The sequence below is a fragment of the Salvelinus fontinalis genome, chromosome 23 (assembly GCF_029448725.1).
Source record: "Salvelinus fontinalis isolate EN_2023a chromosome 23, ASM2944872v1, whole genome shotgun sequence".
Lineage (NCBI taxonomy): Eukaryota > Metazoa > Chordata > Actinopteri > Salmoniformes > Salmonidae > Salvelinus > Salvelinus fontinalis.
The window spans coordinates 41,068,392-41,089,432 of NC_074687.1; the positions used below are offsets into that span (position 1 = coordinate 41,068,392).

Sequence of the window (21,041 nt, forward strand, 5' to 3'; positions counted from 1 at the left end):
ACCGCCTCTCTGCTTTCGCTGCCTCCAGCTCAGCTTTGGGACTGCGATATTCTCCCGGCTGTGCCAATGGACCTCTCCCGTCCAATATTTCCTCCCAAGTCCATGATTCCTGTGTATAATCCTGCTTGACTTCACGCCGCTTGGTTCTGGATTGGTGGGTGATTCTGTAACGGCTTTCCTCCTCCTCTTCATCAGAAGAGGAGGAGCAGGGATCGAACCAAAATGCAGCTGAGTTTGTAGACATGATTTATTAACGAAAAACACGAACTCGACTAATACACTAACAAAACAAATAAACGGTGTAGACAGATCTGAACGAACTCACATAACACACGAGAACGCACGAACAGGGAAAAAAGCCTACACATAAATGACACTGAACAAACAAACCGAAACCAGTCCCGTGTGGCTTAAAGACATACACAAACACAGGAGACAATCACCCACCACGAACACTGTGAAAACACCTACCTAAATATGACTCTTAATTAGAGGAACGCCAAACACCTGCCTCTAATTAAGAGCCATACCAGGCAACCCATAAACCAACATAGAAACAGAAAACATAGAATGCCCACCCAAACTCACGTCCTGACCAACTAACACATATAACAAACTAACAGAAATAGGTCAGGAACGTGACAGCAGCGCACATGTGACTGGTTTCATGGACAGAGATGGAAATATCTGTTTGAAATGTAGAAAGAGAGGAGATCTAAAGATGCAACAACTATCATGGGTTGCCAATATAACTAGGATTATGCCTTTGGCTGCTAGACAATGAAAGAACGAAAACTTAGAACAGGAGAAAGCATATGAAGAAGTCAATATAGAATAACTGCCTCCACGTTTCTATGGTGGGATTTTTGGCTATAGGGTACTTTGAAGCGAGGTAAGACATGCCTCCTGATATGAAGTAAAATGTCCAGGTTTCAAACAATTAAGTAACAGGAGAAATATAGCGACGCTAATGATGGGCCTAACCATACTCTGGTAGACGGAAAGGCTTTCCCAATAACCTTCTCAATGAAATGTTAGCTAGTTACAAAGTAGCCTATGCTTACCTGGCAGAATGATGTCATGCTTACTGTTATGCTGATGAATGAGGACCCAAAAGCGACTTAACAAAAACAGAGTCTTTATTCCAGTCTTAAACAAAACGGTACTCCAGGATATATCTTAGATGACACCTGCTCACACGCAGCATCTGATGAAGGCAAAACCACGACAGGGCGGAACCAGGACACAGAACAGCAAACATCAAACAAAGATCCGACAAGGACAGAAGCGGAAAACAGAGGGAGAAATAGGAACTCTAATCAGAGGGCAAAATAGGGGACAGGTGTGAAAGATTAAATGAGGTAGTTAGGAGAATGAGGAACAGCTGGGAGCAGGAACGGAACGATAGAGAGAGAGCGAGAGAGGAAGAGAGGGAGGGGAAGAGAGAGGGATAGAAAGAGGGAAAGAACCTACTAAGACCAGCAGAGGGAGACAAATGGAAGGGAAGCACAGGGACAAGACATGATAATCAAATGACAAAACATGACAGTACCCCCCCACTCACCGAGCGCCTCCTGGCGCACTCGAGGAGGAACCCTGGCGGCAACGGAGGAAATCATCAATCAACGAACGGTCCAGAACGTCCCGAGATGGAACCCAACTCCTCTCCTCAGGACCGTAACCCTCCCAATCCACTAAGTACTGGTGACCACGTCCCCGAGAACGCATGTCCATGATCTTCCGTACCTTGTAAATAGGTGCGCCCTCGACAAGGACGGGAGGGGGGGAGGGAAGACGAACGGGAGCGCGAAGAAAAGGCTTGACACAAGAGACATGGAAGACAGGGTGGACGCGACGAAGATGTCGCGGAAGAAGCAGTCGCACAGCGACAGGATTGACGACCTGAGAGACACGGAACGGACCAATGAACCGCGGAGTCAACTTGCGAGAAGCTGTCGTAAGGGGAAGGTTACGAGTGGAAAGCCACACTCTCTGACCGCGACAATACCTAGGACTCTTAATCCTACGTTTATTGGCGGCTCTCACAGTCTGCGCCCTGTAACGGCAAAGTGCAGACCTGACCCTCCTCCAAGTGCGCTCACAACGTTGGACAAAAGCCTGAGCGGAGGGAACGCTGGACTCGGCGAGCTGGGACGAGAACAGAGGAGGCTGGTAACCAAGACTACTCTGAAACGGAGATAGCCCGGTAGCAGACGAAGGAAGCGAGTTGTGAGCGTACTCAGCCCAGGGGAGCTGTTCTGCCCAAGACGCAGGGTTTCGAAACGAAAGGCTGCGTAAAATGCGACCAATCGACTGATTGGCCCTTTCTGCTTGACCGTTAGACTGGGGATGAAACCCGGAAGAGAGACTGACGGAAGCACCGATCAAACGACAGAACTCCCTCCAAAACTGTGACGTGAATTGCGGACCTCTGTCTGAAACGGCGTCTAACGGGAGGCCATGAATTCTGAACACATTCTCAATGATGATTTGTGCCGTCTCCTTAGCGGAAGGAAGCTTAGCGAGGGGAATGAAATGTGCCGCCTTAGAGAACCTATCGATAACCGTAAGAATCACAGTCTTCCCCGCAGACGAAGGCAGACCGGTAATAAAGTCTAAGGCGATGTGAGACCATGGTCGAGAAGGAATGGGAAGCGGTCTGAGACGACCGGCAGGAGGAGAGTTACCTGACTTAGTCTGCGCGCAGTCCGAACAAACAGCCACGAAACGGCGCGTGTCCCGCTCCTGAGTAGGCCACCAAAACCGCTGGCGAATAGAAGCAAGCGTACCCCGAACACCGGGGTGGCCAGCTAACTTGGCAGAATGAGCCCACTGAAGAACAGCCAGACGAGTAGAGACAGGAACAAACAGAAGGTTACTAGGACAAGCGCGCGGCGACGCAGTGTGAGTGAGCGCTTGCTTTACCTGTCTCTCAATTCCCCAGACAGTCAACCCGACAACACGCCCTTCAGGGAGAATCCCCTCGGGGTCGGTAGAAACCACAGAAGAACTAAAGAGACGGGATAAGGCATCAGGCTTGGTGTTCCTATTTCCCGGGCGATAGGAAATCACGAACTCGAAACGAGCAAAAAACAACGCCCAACGAGCTTGACGTGCATTAAGTCGTTTGGCAGAACGGATGTACTCAAGGTTCTTATGGTCAGTCCAAACGACAAAAGGAACGGTCGCCCCCTCCAACCACTGTCGCCATTCGCCTATGGCTAAGCGGATAGCGAGCAGTTCGCGGTTACCCACATCATAGTTGCGTTCCGATGGCGACAGGCGATGAGAAAAGTAAGCGCAAGGATGAACCTTATCGTCAGACTGGAAGCGCTGGGACAGAATGGCTCCCACGCCCACCTCTGAAGCGTCAACCTCGACAATAAATTGTTTAGTGACGTCAGGAGTAACAAGGATAGGAGCGGATGTAAAACGCTTCTTGAGGAGATCAAAAGCTCCCTGGGCGGAACCGGACCACTTAAAGCAAGTCTTGACAGAAGTCAGAGCTGTGAGAGGGGCAGCCACTTGACCGAAATTACGAATGAAACGCCGATAGAAATTAGCGAAACCGAGAAAACGCTGCAACTCGACACGTGACTTAGGAACGGGCCAATCGCTGACAGCCTGGACCTTAGCGGGATCCATCTGAATGCCTTCAGCGGAAATAACAGAACCAAGAAAAGTGACAGAGGAGACATGAAAGGCGCACTTCTCAGCCTTCACGTAGAGACAATTCTCTAAAAGGCGCTGGAGTACACGTCGAACGTGCTGAACATGAATCTCGAGTGACGGTGAAAAAATCAGGATATCGTCAAGGTAAACGAAAACAAAGATGTTCAGCATGTCTCTCAGTACATCATTAACTAATGCCTGAAAGACAGCTGGAGCATTAGAGAGACCGAACGGCAGAACCCGGTATTCAAAATGCCCTAACGGAGTGTTAAACGCCGTTTTCCACTCGTCCCCCTCTCTGATGCGTACGAGATGGTAAGCGTTACGAAGATCCAACTTAGTAAAGAACCTGGCTCCCTGCAGCATCTCGAAGGCTGACGACATAAGGGGAAGCGGATAACGATTCTTAACCGTTATGTCATTCAGCCCTCGATAATCCACGCAGGGGCGCAGAGTACCGTCCTTCTTCTTAACAAAGAAAAACCCCGCTCCGGCGGGAGAGGAAGAAGGCACCACGGTACCGGCGTCGAGAGAAACAGACAGATAATCCTCGAGAGCCTTACGTTCGGGAGCCGACAGAGAGTATAGTCTACCCCGAGGGGGAGTGGTCCCCGGAAGGAGATCAATACAACAATCATACGACCGGTGAGGAGGAAGAGAGTTGGCTCTGGACCGACTGAAGACCGTGCGTAGATCATGATATTCCTCCGGCACTCCTGTCAAATCCCCAGGTTCCTCCTGAGTAGAGGGGACACAAGAAACAGGAGGGATAGCAGACATTAAACACTTCACATGACAAGAAACGCTCCAGGATAGGATAGAATTACTAGACCAATTAATAGAAGGATTATGACATACTAGCCAGGGATGACCCAAAACAACAGGTGTAAAAGGTGAACGAAAAATCAAAAAGGAAATGGTCTCACTGTGGTTACCAGATACTGTGAGGGTTAAAGGTAGTGTCTCACATCTGATACTGGGGAGAGAACTACCATCTAAGGCGAACATGGGCGTGGGCCTCCCTAACTGTCTGAGAGGAATGTCATGTTTCCGAGCCCATGCTTCGTCCATAAAACAACCCTCAGCCCCAGAGTCTATCAAGGCACTGCAGGAAGCAGCCGAACCGGTCCAGCGTAGATGGACCGACAAGGTAGTACAGGATCTTGATGGAGAGACCTGAGTAGTAGCGCTCACCAGTAGCCCTCCGCTTACTGATGAGCTCTGGCTTTTACTGGACATGACATGACAAAATGTCCAGCAGAACCGCAATAGAGACAAAGGCGGTTGGTGATTCTCCGTTCCCTCTCCTTAGTCGAGATGCGAATACCTCCCAGCTGCATGGGCTCAGTCTCTGAGCTGATGGGAGAAGATGGTTGAGATGCGGAGAGGGGAAACACCGTTAACGCGAGCTCTCTTCCACGAGCTCGGTGACGAAGATCTACCCGTCGTTCTATGCGGATGGCGAGTGCAATCAAAGAGTCCACGCTGGAAGGAACCTCCCGGGAGAGAATCTCATCCTTAACCTCAGCGTGAAGTCCCTCCAGAAAACGAGCGAGCAACGCCGGCTCGTTCCAGTCACTGGATGCAGCAAGAGTGCGAAACTCTATAGAGTAATCCGTTATGGATCGATCACCTTGACATAGGGAAGCCAGGACCCTGGAAGCCTCCTTCCCAAAAACTGAACGATCAAAAACCCGTATCATCTCCTCTTTAAAGCTCTGATAATCGTTAGTACACTCAGCCCTTGCCTCCCAGATAGCTGTGCCCCACTCCCGAGCCCGACCAGTAAGGAGTGATATGACGTAGGCGATCCGAGCTCTCTCTCGTGAGTATGTGTTGGGCTGGAGAGAAAACACAATATCACACTGGGTGAGAAAGGAGCGGCACTCAGTGGGTTGCCCAGAGTAACATGGTGGGTTATTAACCCTAGGTTCCGAAGACTCGGAAGACCAGGAAGTAACAGGTGGCACGAGACGAAGACTCTGAAACTGTCCTGAGAGGTTGGAAACCTGAGCGGCCAGGGTCTCAACGGCATGACGAGCAGCAGACAATTCCTGCTCGTGTCTGCCGAGCATTGCTCCCTGGATCTTGATGGCAGTGTTGCGAGAATCCGTAGTCGCTGGGTCCATTGTGGTCGGATCTTTCTGTTATGCTGATGAATGAGGACCCAAAAGCGACTTAACAAAAACAGAGTCTTTATTCCAGTCTTAAACAAAACGGTACTCCAGGATATATCTTAGATGACACCTGCTCACACGCAGCATCTGATGAAGGCAAAACCACGACAGGGCGGAACCAGGACACAGAACAGCAAACATCAAACAAAGATCCGACAAGGACAGAAGCGGAAAACAGAGGGAGAAATAGGAACTCTAATCAGAGGGCAAAATAGGGGACAGGTGTGAAAGATTAAATGAGGTAGTTAGGAGAATGAGGAACAGCTGGGAGCAGGAACGGAACGATAGAGAGAGAGCGAGAGAGGAAGAGAGGGAGGGGAAGAGAGAGGGATAGAAAGAGGGAAAGAACCTACTAAGACCAGCAGAGGGAGACAAATGGAAGGGAAGCACAGGGACAAGACATGATAATCAAATGACAAAACATGACACTTACTTGCATCAATACAGTGGTCTTTTGTTTTGCATGTGCTACAGAAATACCACTATCCAAACAACAGTGCAAGGTGCCTGTGCACTTGAACTAAAGGGTAACTACACAAAAAAATCTAAATTTCTTAGATTTTTTCCCCAGACCTCAAAAGTGGTCTTGTGATGTGGTGTAAGCATTGTTATGGACTTACAATATCAAATGCTGTTATTTTTCTATTAAAAAAGTGTGACTTTGAAAGCAAAAACACAAAAAAAAATGGGGGAAATCAGAAACCTGTGAATTTCTGACTCAGTTGACAGACTCATTTATCTGTTTCAATAGTAGACCTTCAATTAGCCTACTTGCACAGTACAGCTTGGGTTGGCCTGACTGTGAAAGACCAATATGGGGTTTATAATGTTAGGTCATTCATAGTGTATGTCACTGCTTCTCATACAACTTTCCTTCGCCATGTCGGCCGTTTGGGAAATAGTATAGTATACCCACTTCTCAAGCACCATTACACCACTACACACAGAGAGCCAAAATGCCAAAATTGTGTGCAGGTCCCAGACCACATACAATCGTTCGGAAGAGAAAAATGTAATCATAAAACGCTTCGTAATCAGCAAGTATACACTAACAGTAAAATATTTACTTTACAGCCCTTCCCAACAATGCAGAGACAAAAAAGATAAACAATAGACAAATTGAAAAATAGTAACACAAGGAATAAATACATGAGTAAAGATAATTTCGCTATTTACAGTGCATTCGGAAAGTATTCAGACCCCTTGACTTTCCACATTTTGTTACGTTACAGCCTTATACTAAAATTGATTAAATACATTTTTTCCCTCATCAATCTACACACAATACCCCATAATGATTTTTAGCAAAAAACTAACAGAAATACCTTATTTACATAAGTATTCAGACTCTTTGCATTGAGACTCGACAGTGAACTCAGGTGTATTCTGTTTCCATTGATCATCGTTGAGATGTTTCTACAACTTGATTGGAATCCACCTGTCCTAAATTCAATTGATTGGACATGATTTGGAAAGGCACACACCTGTCTATATAAGGTCCCACAGCTGACAGTGCATGTCAGAGCAAAAACCAAGCCATGAGGTCAAAGGAACTGTCCATAGACCTCCGAGACAGGATTGTGTCGAGGCATACATCTGGGGAAGTGTACTGAAACATTTCTGCAGCATTGAAGCTCCCCAAGAACACAGTAGCTTCCATCATTCTTAAATGGAAGAAGTTTAGAACCACAAATACTCTTCCTAGAGCTGGCAGCCTGGCCAAACGGAGCAATGGGGGAGAAGGGCCTTGGTCAGGGAGGTGACCAAGAACCCGATGGTCACTGACAGAGCTTCAGAGTTCCTCTGTGGAAATGGGAGAACCTTCCAGAAGGACAGCCATCTCAGCAGCACTCTGCCAATCAGGCCTTTATGGTAGTGTCCAGATGGAAGCCATTCCTCAGTAAAAGGCACATGACAGCCCGCTTGAAGTTTGCCAAAAGGCACCTAAAGACTCTCAGACCATGAGAAAAAAAGATTCTCTGGTTTGATGAAACCAAGATTGAACTATTTGGCCTGAATGCCAAGCATCAAGTCTGGAGGAAACCTGGCACCAACTCTACGGTGAAGCATGGTGGTGGCATCATCATACTGTGGGGATGTTTTTCAGTGGCAGGGACTGGGAGACTAGTCAGGTTTGAGGGAAAGATGAACAGAGCAATGTACAGAGAGATCCTTGATGAAAATCTGCTCCAGAGTGCTCAGGACCTCAGACTGGGGCGAAGGATCACCTTCCAACAGGACAACGACCCTAAGCACACAGCCAAGACAACGCAGTAGTGGCTTCAGGACAAGTCTCTGAATGTTCTTGAGTGGCACAGCCAGAACCCGGACTTGAACCTGAACATCTCTGGAGAGACCTGAAAATATCTGTGCAGCGACGCTCTTCGTCCAACCTGACAGAGCTTGAGAGAATCTGAAGAGAAAAATGGGAGAAACTCCCCAAATACAGGTGTGCCAAGCTTGTAGCGTCATACCCAATAACAATTTAGGCTGTAATCACTGCCAAAGGTGCATCTACAAAGTACTGAGTAAAGGGTCTGATCACTTACGTAAATGTAATATTTCAGTAAAAAAATATATATATTTTAGAATAAGTGGGAGCCACATTCTCACATTTGGACTGATCAGACCAAAGGACAGATTTCCACCGGTCTAATGTCCATCGTTCATGTTTCTCGTGCAAACCTGTCATCAAGGCAAAGGGTGGCTACTACTTATATTTTGATTTGTTTAACACATTTTTTGGTTACTACATGATTCCATATTTGTTATTTCCTAGTTGTTCTGTCTTCATTATTATTCTACAATGTAGAAAATAGCAAAACTATTGAAAAACCTTTGAATGAGTAGGTGTGTTCAAACAGACTGGCGCAGACTGTTACGGTATATTAACAGATACATAGAAATACACTGCACTTTTCCCCACTTTCGTCAAGTGTATTCAGCTACTGTGAACAACTTCAAACACTCACTCAGCAATTTCCCGACCAATTTGACATGTGTTTGTATCCCATCTGGTTTTTCAAGATCAATATGAGTGTTGAGGCTGTTTGTTTGCAGCCAGCATCTCATTAGCGCTCGTCTTCATCCATTTGCTGTTATCTCACCTCAAGTCTGTACACGTCTGTACAGTACAAATGATCACATTCTAAAAACAGAACATAGTCTGTGGCTGGCTAAAACCAACATAACACTTGCCAAATGAGGGATTGTGTAACAGCTAACACGTTTAATGTGCGTCCAATAGCAGCGTGTGTCTGAAGCAATAATTCAAGTCTCTCGAGGGAAAGAGGGAAGGGAACAATTTTTACCAGGCAGCAGTCGCCGAGGCCTTCATTATACCAGGTAGAAGAAGAAGAACACAAACGAACTGCAGCATTCAGTCATTTTATAATGAGTATGGGGTGACACAGGTCACCTTATATGTGTTCTTCCCTCATTAAGAGGAAGAGGCTAGTCAGATACTGATTCCTGTGCAAAGATGAAGCCATTAGCTTTGGCTAGACAAAGTCTGCTCTTGTGCTGTGAACTAGAGGTTTTTAATTGCTATGTTTCCGGACACATACAGCTAAACTTTTGCCAGGCATCCGTACCCTGTCACAACACTTGACAATGTGTCTGTCTGCACATTCAGTAGATATGCTACTTAGGCCTAACTGGATAACTTAGTGTCCATGTGTATTGAGTCCCTATGTTAACCTGTTGTGTTCTTATTACTGTGCAATCATTCTTAGTACAGTATAACAAGCAACGACATTTACACGGTACAAGAAGAGGTCAACAGTAAGCTGCTCATTACACAGTCGTAAGAAGACGGTGAAGTGTTACCCTCCTCTGTTCTATTGCTTTTTGTCCAATTCAGACCGTGTTAGGCTATTCTGAAAATCATTAGCATTAAAACAGCTACTTGTTTCCATGTGGATTCACTCTTGCCGCACAGACGTCAGAATCAAAGCAAGTAAATTACACAGCTAGCATTGACATATGGTGCAAGGGAGTCTGCTATTGCGCGGCTATTTATGGCTGCTCCCGGCTAGGTCAGTCAGTCACAAGGGACCGTTCGAAAATGCTGTCTGAACAATCCCTTTAATTGTGAGCAATGCCTTTAACCCACACATTCACACGCAATTAGTTTTACATTTTCAGTTTCCTACTGCATGTGTCACTCAAAAGTACTGAGAGGATTTGGGTTAGAGGTTGATCTTGAGTCTCTTCACAGTTCACACAGTGGAAGGCTGTTGAGTTATGCAACATTGTACACTAAACTGGGGGGGGGGAATGCAGATTCATTCTTGTCTCAAGATTATCCTAGAAGGGGGTTCGGGGATCTGTAATGCACATTGCAAAGAGTACAGAAAAAAACACTCCCTAGTTGTGATCGCACATATAAAAGGATGATATCAGGTTTTCTATTCCATTTCAAGTGAATGGTATTTAAGATTCCCATCATCGCCAAATCATGTGTAAGGAAATGTTATAGGCCTACTCTGCTACTCAACATACCTTTTAGCCAATATACTGTCTCCCATCAGAGCTTAATGGAAGAAAGTTTGACATTCTTGTGTAACCCATTTCATAAAAATAGCCTGGGCAAGACCTGATAGGACATCCAGGATTGATTTATTAACCTAATCAGAGAGACGTAGGGGACATGCATTTATCGTGCACTTTGTATCAGCAGAGATGGCACTTGAGGTCATTTGCTGGGGAGAACAGCCAATCACTTGACAAGATCTTCTCTCATTTCCCTTCCCATCTCACTCCATAATTCATCTGATCAGGGATACTGCATGGGCCATGCTTCTGGTTTGATATTAGGTTGGTTGATTAGGCACCCTATTTCTCACCAATGCTGTTTTCCTCTATTTGAAATACTATACAACCTTGTTTCATTGTGACTATGTTGATTTCCAAACGCAGCTCAAGGTTTATCAGCAATCCTCTGTCCACGAAAGAAATGGGTTGTGATTGCCTCTCAGCAAAGACAGCGTTTTAACTCGATCTGGGAACATGGCCTCCGTCCCAAATAGCCCACTCTTCCTCATATGGTGCACTACTTTTGACCAGAGCTCTGCCATTTGCGATGCACAGTTGGCCACTCCGTACTGAAACAATAATAGGCCATCATACATTCTTCTGTCATGTAACATGAGAGCGTGTAGTGGCTAAGCTAAAATACCTGAGTGATTGCATCACAGCTGGGTCAAATGGACAGAGCCACTGAGGCACACAATAAACTGTCAACATCTTGTGGTGATCAAACGATATTACATCTGTCCAAGATCTGAGATGATTGTCTTCCATACAGTAGATCAGCTTTTCTTTAACCATATATATAGTGTATTATTATTATAAAGGGTTCTGGGTCAGAGTTAATGCATACTGGCAAACCATTTCACTCATATAAGATACTGTATTGCAAGACATAAACACCCCTGAATGAGTAACTACACAAATGGAATTCATACTTTATTTTACAGTATTTTTGTAGGCATCCTTTTCATAAACACAGGAAACAGCTAGTCCTATATGGATGTTTTCATTGTCTAGAATAGCAGCACAACAGGGCTTGTTGCTAATGCACCAGCTCCTGGTGATTGAACATTGTTTACCACACAATTACTGTGGTTAGCAGAAGGGTTCCTCCTTCTAATCACTGACTTACTGTCTAAATGGCTATTACCACATAGAAGTCGTTTTTTTACAATCACTTCCCTTAAACATGTCAATATCCAGATTGCACCAGGGATTGCACAACCACCGTCCACGTCAGTGGCTTCTGCAGCAGTCACTGCAGATTGTCGAGGGGCCGCGTCCAAAATGGAACCCTATTCCCTATATAGTGCACTACTGTTGACCAGAGAGGTGCATCAAAAAATAGTGCACCATCTAGGGAATAGGATGGCATTTGGGTCGCTGTCTAGATCTGTACATTTGAGATGTACTACTACAAGACAGACACCTCTCCCGTGGTAATGGATCAGTCTCCCCAGTCTCCCACACAGTCTTGCCTCAAACCATCTCTAATTAAAGCTATGTTTCATTCTGGGCACAGTGGAAGTGCAGGTCCCCACAACAATTAAGGGCAGGCTTACTCCTCTGGACCTCTGATCCTGTGTGAGAAGAAAGGGGCCATCCAGGGTGCTGATTATCCCTCCTCTCTCCCCATTATTGGATTCACTTCTCCGACTGAATAAAATCCCATATATCGAGCGCACTAGCAAGGAGAGAGAGGCTGGCAGACACACACGATCCTGTACATATCAGACACGAGGAGAAAGAGAGGACAAACACAGTATAGGACTGTGGCCTTCCTCCCTTGCATTTAATCGTGAGGGTGTTGATGTTGGGAAGGAGATGAAATGAATCGTGTGAATAGCGGAACACATTTAGGGGACGGTGAATGTAGTAGTCAAGTGCTGTAGTAGCTAATGCACTGCCGTTTCTTCAGGATACTGGATGTGAAACGTCTCTATAATCACGACCGAGGACGCTGGTGTATAATGGCCCATAAATCGTGTGAGTGTTGGGGCTTTTCAAAGCAGGCGTGTCGGAATTGCAATCCCTTTTTTTTGTTACAGTAAGTCCCTGCTGCTACAGGAGACGAACACAGACGTGAAAGCGTTAAATCCCCGGCTGTCTCCATGGTGAGGGGCACTAATCATGCAGTACCTCTTAGCGCCACAGCGAGCCCAGTCAGATAAGGCTTCCATTATGTTCCTATTTTAGACCATCTCATCCCTGTAATAGACTGGCAGCCCTGTGTGGCTGTCTTATTTATCCCCATGTGTCCTGATTTGTCTGTCCAGGCCCCGCAGCAGCCCGCAGGTGTGAGCCAGGCTGATTGATGCTGGCTTAGGGTGCCTGCCTCCCTGCCGGCCTCGGAGTGCCTTGCTGCCTGCCGCTGTGCAGAGGTGCTGAAGTGTTGTGCAGCCAAACTCAGATTGGACCCCATGAGGAGTCATTAATTACACTGGAGTGGTTGCCTTGGAGAGGTTTACAAATATTTATTCTAAAAACCCTCCCATTCTCTGATGTGGGTGGGGAAAAGGGAAATATACAGTAAAGCAATTAAGTTATGCCATTACATGCAATATTATGCAAATACGCTTTGAGACAGTTGTCCAGCAATGTAAGGCCTCTATAAACCAAATTAGTGTGAAATCGTTTGTCGTCAAGACCTCAACCTTAGACCGAGTCTTATTGGAAGCCATTTTCAACTGAGATTCAATCTGATCGCGCTTTGTCGACAACGCGCCATTTAAAAGGTACTTTCAGATTGAGCCGACATATTTACATTTGAGTCATTTATCAGACACTCTTATCCATAGCAACTTACAATTAGTGCATTCATCTTAAGATAGCCGGGTGAGACAATCACATATAAACAGTCATAGCAAGTACATTTTCCCGCAATAAAGTAGTTACTATCAAAGTCAGTGCTAGAAGGAAAATACATATATCTTTTTTATATGCAGCATTTACCGTGAATGTGGTCTCCGCGAAAGCGGGAACATTGCCTTTAAAAGACACATTGTCGGCAAAGGGCAATCAGATTGAATCCCGGCCCCAGTTTATACTGGACCTTCTCCATAGGCTAACCCTAGACCTGACCTAGCAACTATTAATGAGTGTATTATTGAGCCATGGTTAAAGTGCCACCAGGCTCCTAGTAGATATTAAGGCTGTGTCCCAAATGGCACCCTATTCCCTCTATAGAGCACTACTTTTTACCAGGGACCTAGAGCCCTATGGGCCCTGGTCAAAAAGTAGTGCAGTATATAGAAAACAGGATGCCACTTGGGACGCATCCCTAGAGCTAAGGAGGAGATGGGAGACACGGTGGCCCTAAAAGCTTCAACAGAAACGTTTAATCAACAACAGATTTATTCGATTTGTCGTTCACAGTTTCATTGGTTCGTATCATCCCCCAGTAATCAAACACATGTGGCAGATTCCATCAAGATACTTTTTTCATTTCTTCTTTTTGGGGGTTTTTACAAAAATGTACAAACAGGTAACACACATCAGCTTAGACCAATACATGTACAGCGTAACAGTTCAAAATTCAAACACAATCTATAGTACATTCCTATTGTAGTACCATGCATGTAAAGATAAGCTACGGGGTGAAGTTTCCCCTACTGTAGGTACAGATCTAGGATCAGCTTCCTCTTCCCCAATCCTAACCTTAACTAGGGGGATATGAGTCTAGGGGCAACTTCACCCTACACCTAAAGATAATCTAGGTGAAACTAAACGATAAATATATATGAACGTAAACAGAGTTAATTTCATTTGAGTCTGAATGCCAAACAAACAGTAGGCATAGATATGACAGTGTTCAAGCATTGAGATAGTTTGAATCTGTTTTAGTACAGTAATGTCCATTAGGTAGTTTGTGGGTTTTTGCTGATGAACCTCTAAAACACATTGCACATTTCATAAACCCCTAGAAAGCATGAACAGAGTTCCATTGATATTTCTGAACAGCCGCACAGCAATGGATTCAATTACATAACCAAGCCACGTTCTACATTTCAACGGGGCTTTCAAGATTTACAGCGTCTTAGAAAAATAATTGGTTCTGTATGTACAGTTACTGTGACGATGAAAACATGTTGGTGGCATTATTTATTTACACTACCGGATGTCAGCTGGTCCGGTTTGACAATCCATTGAAAAACATAGTCGATACGTTTTCTAAAATGTTGACCATATCAAGACATTTTGTATTCGTCCCAAATGGTACCCTATTACCTATATAGAGCACTACTTTAGACCAGAGCCCTATGAGACCTGCTCAAAAATAGTACAATAGGGTACGATTTAGGATGCATGTTTGACTGATGATCAAAATGGCACAGTAAAGTGGTAAAATATGATGAGTTTTGTTTAGTCTCATTATACTGTTGCCATTGTTCAAATTGATTGATTCACTATGCTGAGATGTTTCGGAGAGCTTTAGACTTCACAATAGCTTAATTAAATAAACAAGAAACTTGATATTCAAACCGACATTGTAAATGCACTCACAGCCTTTTTATGTCTACAGATCATTTTTGCTTTATGTTTAGATCGGGCAAATTATATGTTATAAAGAACCGTGCAAATGATGAATAAACTATTATAATAAAAGTGATGGACATAATGTATAAGTTGAATAAGGAAACGTATCCAAAATAACCGATACATTCATAATTCAATGTTTGGGGAGCGGACCGTGCTACAGTGCAGTAGAAACAATTTCAACAAATAACTGCATTCTGTGACAACTACTCCGGTTGACTTTGAGGCAAAGCTTGTCAAGATTGTTCCCTTCTCCACATTCCTTGACCAATTCAATAATTGACATTTCTCTTAAGGCATACCGTATCAATCCAAGTAACTTTGGCCTCAGATATACAATTGTGTTTTGAAACAGTGTTATGACATGACATATCTATTTCCTGTAATACAAAGGGACAGTGCAAACCTTTATGCCATGAGCATTGAAGCAAAAAGCTTCCCGAAATTACATTTGTAATGCAAATTGGATAATGGTAAATTAGATTTGACAGCTATATGCCTCCATGCATGAGTTCTGTATCACCTCTAATGTTTCGAGTTTTGTCAGCCTCTTGATATGTACCCATCAACAACAGCAACCCTTACCCTTCACCCTCAGATGTACATGTGGCTCCAACATATATATGAATTGGGGGTGTACAATGTCCGAACAGAATCATCTCTTTTCAGGGTTACACTTTAAACACACACTTATGTACAGAGCCAGAGTACATAGTCTGTGAGACCCCACAAATGGTGTCCTGCTATTGGTACTGCTGCTGTACAAAAGTCGCAACTATGAACACACACACGACCAGGATTGAGAGCCATCTGACATATACAGTACCGTCAGTGCGATAGTCACTCTGATTCCAGCTTCCTCCATATGTAAAAGTGTAAGTCACCGTCACTTCAGACCCGTTCATATGATTCAACCATACAGATACTTCTGTCTGAGAGTGTGCACGCCAGCCTCTTGCCAGCCACTGTGTGTAATACTGATTGAATGAGAGGATCAGAATCGCAGATAAAGCCCTTGCCAAGCCTCCGAAGCCCCATGAAAAATAAAATGGAAAAAAAACACAGGCTGCTACCTGCCTGCTTCTTCCCCACCTGCGAGTGTTGAAGGAGGCAGGAGCGTGTGCGTGATAAAAGATACCTGGTGGAGCGAGGCAAAGGTAGTGGCCAGCGGAAGCGAAGTGGGCAGTGGTTCAGGTGGGGGCGAAACTGGCCAGGGCGGTGGTGAGTGAAGGTGGAGGTCCTGCTCCTGGTCGGATCAGAGCGTCAGTGTCATGTTGCGGAGGAACCACTGCTGGGAGCGGCTGCCTGTGCAGTCTCTCAGGGTGGGCACCATCTTGTCCTCCTCAGTAGGCATGTCCAGACACTGGTTACTGTTGACGTGCAGCAGGGTCAGCCGCTGGGGAGAGAGGCGCAGGAAGACAGAGGCAGAAACGGACAAACACACACACACACACACACACACACACACACACACACACACACACACACACACACACACACACACACACACACACACACACACACACACACACACACACACACACACACACACACACACACACACACACAAAGGTTAATGAGCATTATGCACTGAACACATAGGCTGGGTTCTTGGTCTGTGCTCCACCTTACAGCCAGAAAGATGGTTACTGGGAAGATTAGAGATATTTCGAAATTGATGTCTTCCACCCGCTAATACAGATTTTGCAGTATATTTTCCAGCAGGTTGTATGTGGATTACATTTCATTTACAGAAACATCATCATTGGGTATTGAAATTATGCTGATTTATGTTGCACTATATAAGTGTCAAGTCTTTCTACATTAATTTTGTGATTAAAAATCAAGGCTCTTGAATGAATCTCTGGACTTTTACCTCAAGAGGATTCATTTTGTCGATAATCTTTTGAGTGTTTCCTCGTGTCGATAATCTTTTGAGTGTTTCCTCTTGTCGATACTTAAGCCCCAAGACTAACGGCAAGGAGAGGTAACATAAAAGGTCTTAATTAACCAGTTATGGCCACTTGCTCTCTCTTTCTCAGAGTTACTGTACTTTGCCATTGTATACCTCCGTCGCCAGTCACTACTCTAGTTAAAATGTCCATACAGAGCAGAGATGGGGTAGAATCCAATTCCTGCCATTTGGCCATGTTTCACTTCAGAGGAAATAAAATTACACATTTCTATCACCATACATATTGTAAAATGACAATAATCCAAAAAGAATCTATCGGCCCCACCGATAGCGTTAGCTGTATTGTGTCAGAACAGGTATCCATGCAACGAATCTCCAGCTCAACCCACTTGGGGTTTGAGGCCTGCTCAAAAGTAGTGCACTATACATGGACAAGGGTGCCATTTGGGACACATCCCTGGTCTGTAAGAGGTAATATGATACAGCTCTGTGTGTGTTGGGACACCAGTCATCACCCAGAGCCATTGTAGAAGCACAGTACAGTACATCATTTTACATACAACTGGTGACAAGACACAATGCTCGACCCGCAATATGTCCCGCCTGACTTACATTTACGTCATTTAGCAGACGCTCTTATCCAGAGCGACTTACAAATTGGAAAGTACATACATATTCATCCTGGTCCCCCCGTGGGAATTGAACCCTGGTCCCCCTGTGGGAATTGAACCCACAACCCTGGCGTTGCAAGCGCCATGCTCTACCAACTGAGCCACACGGGACCGACTTACTGTATAGTAGAAGAGAAATGAGATGAGCTTGAAAGGTGAAGATAATAGAGTCTGTGGGGTTAAGAGTACAACTTCTTATATAGTCCGGTCCATAACTACTGGCACCCTTGATAAAGATGATCAAAAAATACTGTATCAAATGAATAATACAAATACTGAGCTATATTGTATGCAACAAAAAATGGGAACATTATTTTATACTAATACAATTGCTGAGAGAAAGAGATATATTTTAACAAGTGACAATAATACAAAAGAAATCTTAAAAGACAGATGGCACCCCTTTTTTTTCTTTTTCGATGCACTAGCACTGAGCCTTTATCTAAAATGTTTAATGAGATTGGATTCCTCCATGCACAATCTTTCCAGATCCTTGATATCCTCCGTCTGCTCTTATGGACTGACATCTTCAATTCAAACCACAGGTTTTCAATGGTGTTCATGTCTGGAGATTGCAAAATGTTAATTTTGCATCAATGAACCATTTCTTTGTGGATTTTGATTAGTGCTTGGGGTTATTGTCTTGCTGGAAGATCCACTTGCGGCCAAATGTCAGCCTCCTGGCAGAGGCATCCAGGTTTTTGGCTAAAATGTCCTGGTACTGGGTAAAATTCATGATGCCGTTGACCTTAACAAAGGCCCCAGGACCAGTGGAAGCCAAATAGCCCCATAACATCAAAAATCCACCACCATATTTTACCGTAGGTATGAGGCACCTGTCTGCATAAGCTTTTGTTTTTCAACGCCAAACCCACCACTGGTGTGAGTGGCCAAAGAGCTCTAATTTCACGTAACCTGACCATTGCACCGGTTCCAATCCAAGTGCCACTGCCATTTATCAAACTCCATAGTGTTTAATATCCTCTTTATTTTTCAGAAACCATTAAAGTGATGACTTCTACTTCTTGATCAATTCATTGTGATATTCATGAACTGTATTTGGATGAACTAACAGCTAAAACAAACAATGCAGGGTGTTGGTTTAGCATTTAAACCTAAGCACTGCTTTTGAATCATAGTTTGACAGAATGCTAGAATCCATATTCTCCAGTCCTATTGCTTATGGGTTAGATCAAATGCAATGAGTTTCCTTCTCGGGAGCTTTTCCTGTCCACTGTGCTCACACCTCGGCTCTGCTTGCTCTTTGGGGTCTAGGCCAGGTAACTGTAAAGCACTGTGTGACAACTTCTGATATTAAAAGGGCTTTATGAAATCTTTGATTGATTAGTTGATCGATTGATTTTCCTGTAGCATAACTGAGAGGCATATGCATTGTTACCCTCGAGTTAAAAGGGAAATCATTAGCAGCCTAATTGGGGATAGTTGCAACTAACATTGGCCACTTGAATATCGCCCGCTGATCTCTCGTTAAACCATCAATAGTCGCTAAAAATCACCCGCACAGCTGATTTGAATTGCAACCATCATCCGCCACTGATTTTACCGCTCCATAATGTCGATGTCAGGGTTATCTTTTAGTCCTGATTGCAACCAGAGAGAAATAGGCAAATAAGTGGTTTACACCGCCCAAACTCTGTCCACGAAAATAAGACCACAAAGTGAGGAATTTTTGTATGGAGGTCAATGAGTGTCGAATTTGGTCAACAAAAAATGGAATTGCTCATTTGCTACGTGAGGCTTATTAGATCAAATAGAAGTTTCGTAATGGTTAGTTAAGTAGTTACGAATGCAATGATAAGTGGACGCATGTGTCATTTCGGCAACTTTGAAAAAAAACGACTTTATATCGGAGTTGTACTTGTCGTTCACACACGTATCCGCCCTCTCATTGGCTGGAATAGTCCCACCTGATCTCAACTCCTCCCGCCTGCCTTCCATCTTTGAGGAAATACATTTCCAGTGTTAGAGTGGTCACTCGACTGTCTTGTCAATATAATGGAAAATATTTGTTGCAAACAACATTTTCAAGACTATTTCACTCTCTGGTGGGTATTATCATCGGAACAATTTGATCTTGCCATTTTAACTGACTCAGGCGCTATTCAATCTATCGCTGAAGCGTTACAGATTGTGCATAGACTGAGCCGAAATATGCAGCTTTTACCGTGAATGCAGTCTCCACTAACGCGGAAACATTGCCTTTAAATTTCAATCACACGCTTTAACACTAAACTTCCATGATATGGATTGAATTTATCTATTTAATAATCATTCTGTAAAACTGAAATCAAGTATTTCATTTCCTTGTTTACCACACAATATCTTCTATGGCAATGTGGCATACCCTAGAAAATAGAAAAATATGCCTATCCAATTTATCAGGTACAGGACAGAACAACTTATCAAAGAAAAAATACATTTATAAAACTCTGGTTGGCTCCCATGGTGATTTGAATCAGATGCAGAAAAAAGACAAGGTTTCAATCTGAGTTGGATCTTCATCAGGTCATGTGTAGCCTACCTATACATTTTATGAATGGAAAAATCACGGTGTAGGATTATTTCATCCTTTCCAATTGATGTAATCCAATATTGATTTTACTCGTCTGAATTGAATTATGACCATTTCTTTCCAAGAGGGGAAAAGGAAATATTCCTGAACAACGTGATAACACTCAATAGTGAAACGTTGTAATTTCATACAGGGCTACAGTGGCATATTATACTTTTTACATGTATTTTTTTAGGGAATAGATCAGCTATGAAATTAGCAGATAGAAATTAAGTCAAAAAACATTACCTGGCGACTTCTATTCCCCTATATATATATATATATATATATATATATATATATATATATATATATATATATATATATATATACACAGTGCCTTCAGAAACTATTCACACCCCTCAACGTTTTCCACATTTTATTGTGTTACAAAGTGGGTTTAAAATGGTATTCATTTTTTTTTATGTCAATGATCAACACATAATACTCTGTAATTTCAAAGTGGAAGAAAAATGTTAACATTTGTAAAGAATTAATTAAATATAAAATACATATCTTGATTAGATAAGTATTCAACGCCCAATAGATGTTAGAATCACCTTTGGAAATGTTTACAACTGTGAGTCTTTCTGGGTAAGTCTCTAAGGGCTTACAACACCTGGATTGAACAACATTTGCCCAATATTATTTTTGAAATTATTTTGGGGCTTGCCATAGATTTTCAAGCAGATTTAAGTCAAAACTGTACCTTGGCCACTCAGGAACATTCACTCTCTTCTTGCTATGTAACTCCAGTGTAGATCTGGATTTGTGTTGTAGGTTATTGACCTGCTGAAAGCTGAATTCATCTCCCAGTGTCTGGTGGAAAGCAGACTGAACCAGGTTTTCCTCTAGGATTTTGCCTGTGCTTAGCTCCATTCCGTTTAATTTTTATCCTGAAAAACTCCCCGGTCCTTAACGATAAATAAACATAGCCATAACATGATGCAGCCACCACTATGCTT

At 43.8% G+C, this 21,041-nt stretch overlaps 1 protein-coding gene across 1 annotated transcript in view; it reads right to left on the bottom strand.

Moving 5' to 3' along the window:
* Positions 1–13,718: 13,718 nt before the first annotated feature.
* LOC129821337 (polypeptide N-acetylgalactosaminyltransferase 13) overlaps positions 13,719–21,041 on the bottom strand; it is a 61,214-nt gene continuing 53,891 nt past the window's right edge. Inside the window, exon 12 of the mRNA XM_055878910.1 lies at positions 13,719–16,314. Coding sequence (XP_055734885.1) covers positions 16,174–16,314 — 141 coding nt within the window. The 3' untranslated portion in view covers positions 13,719–16,173. The remainder of the gene's footprint in view (positions 16,315–21,041) is intronic.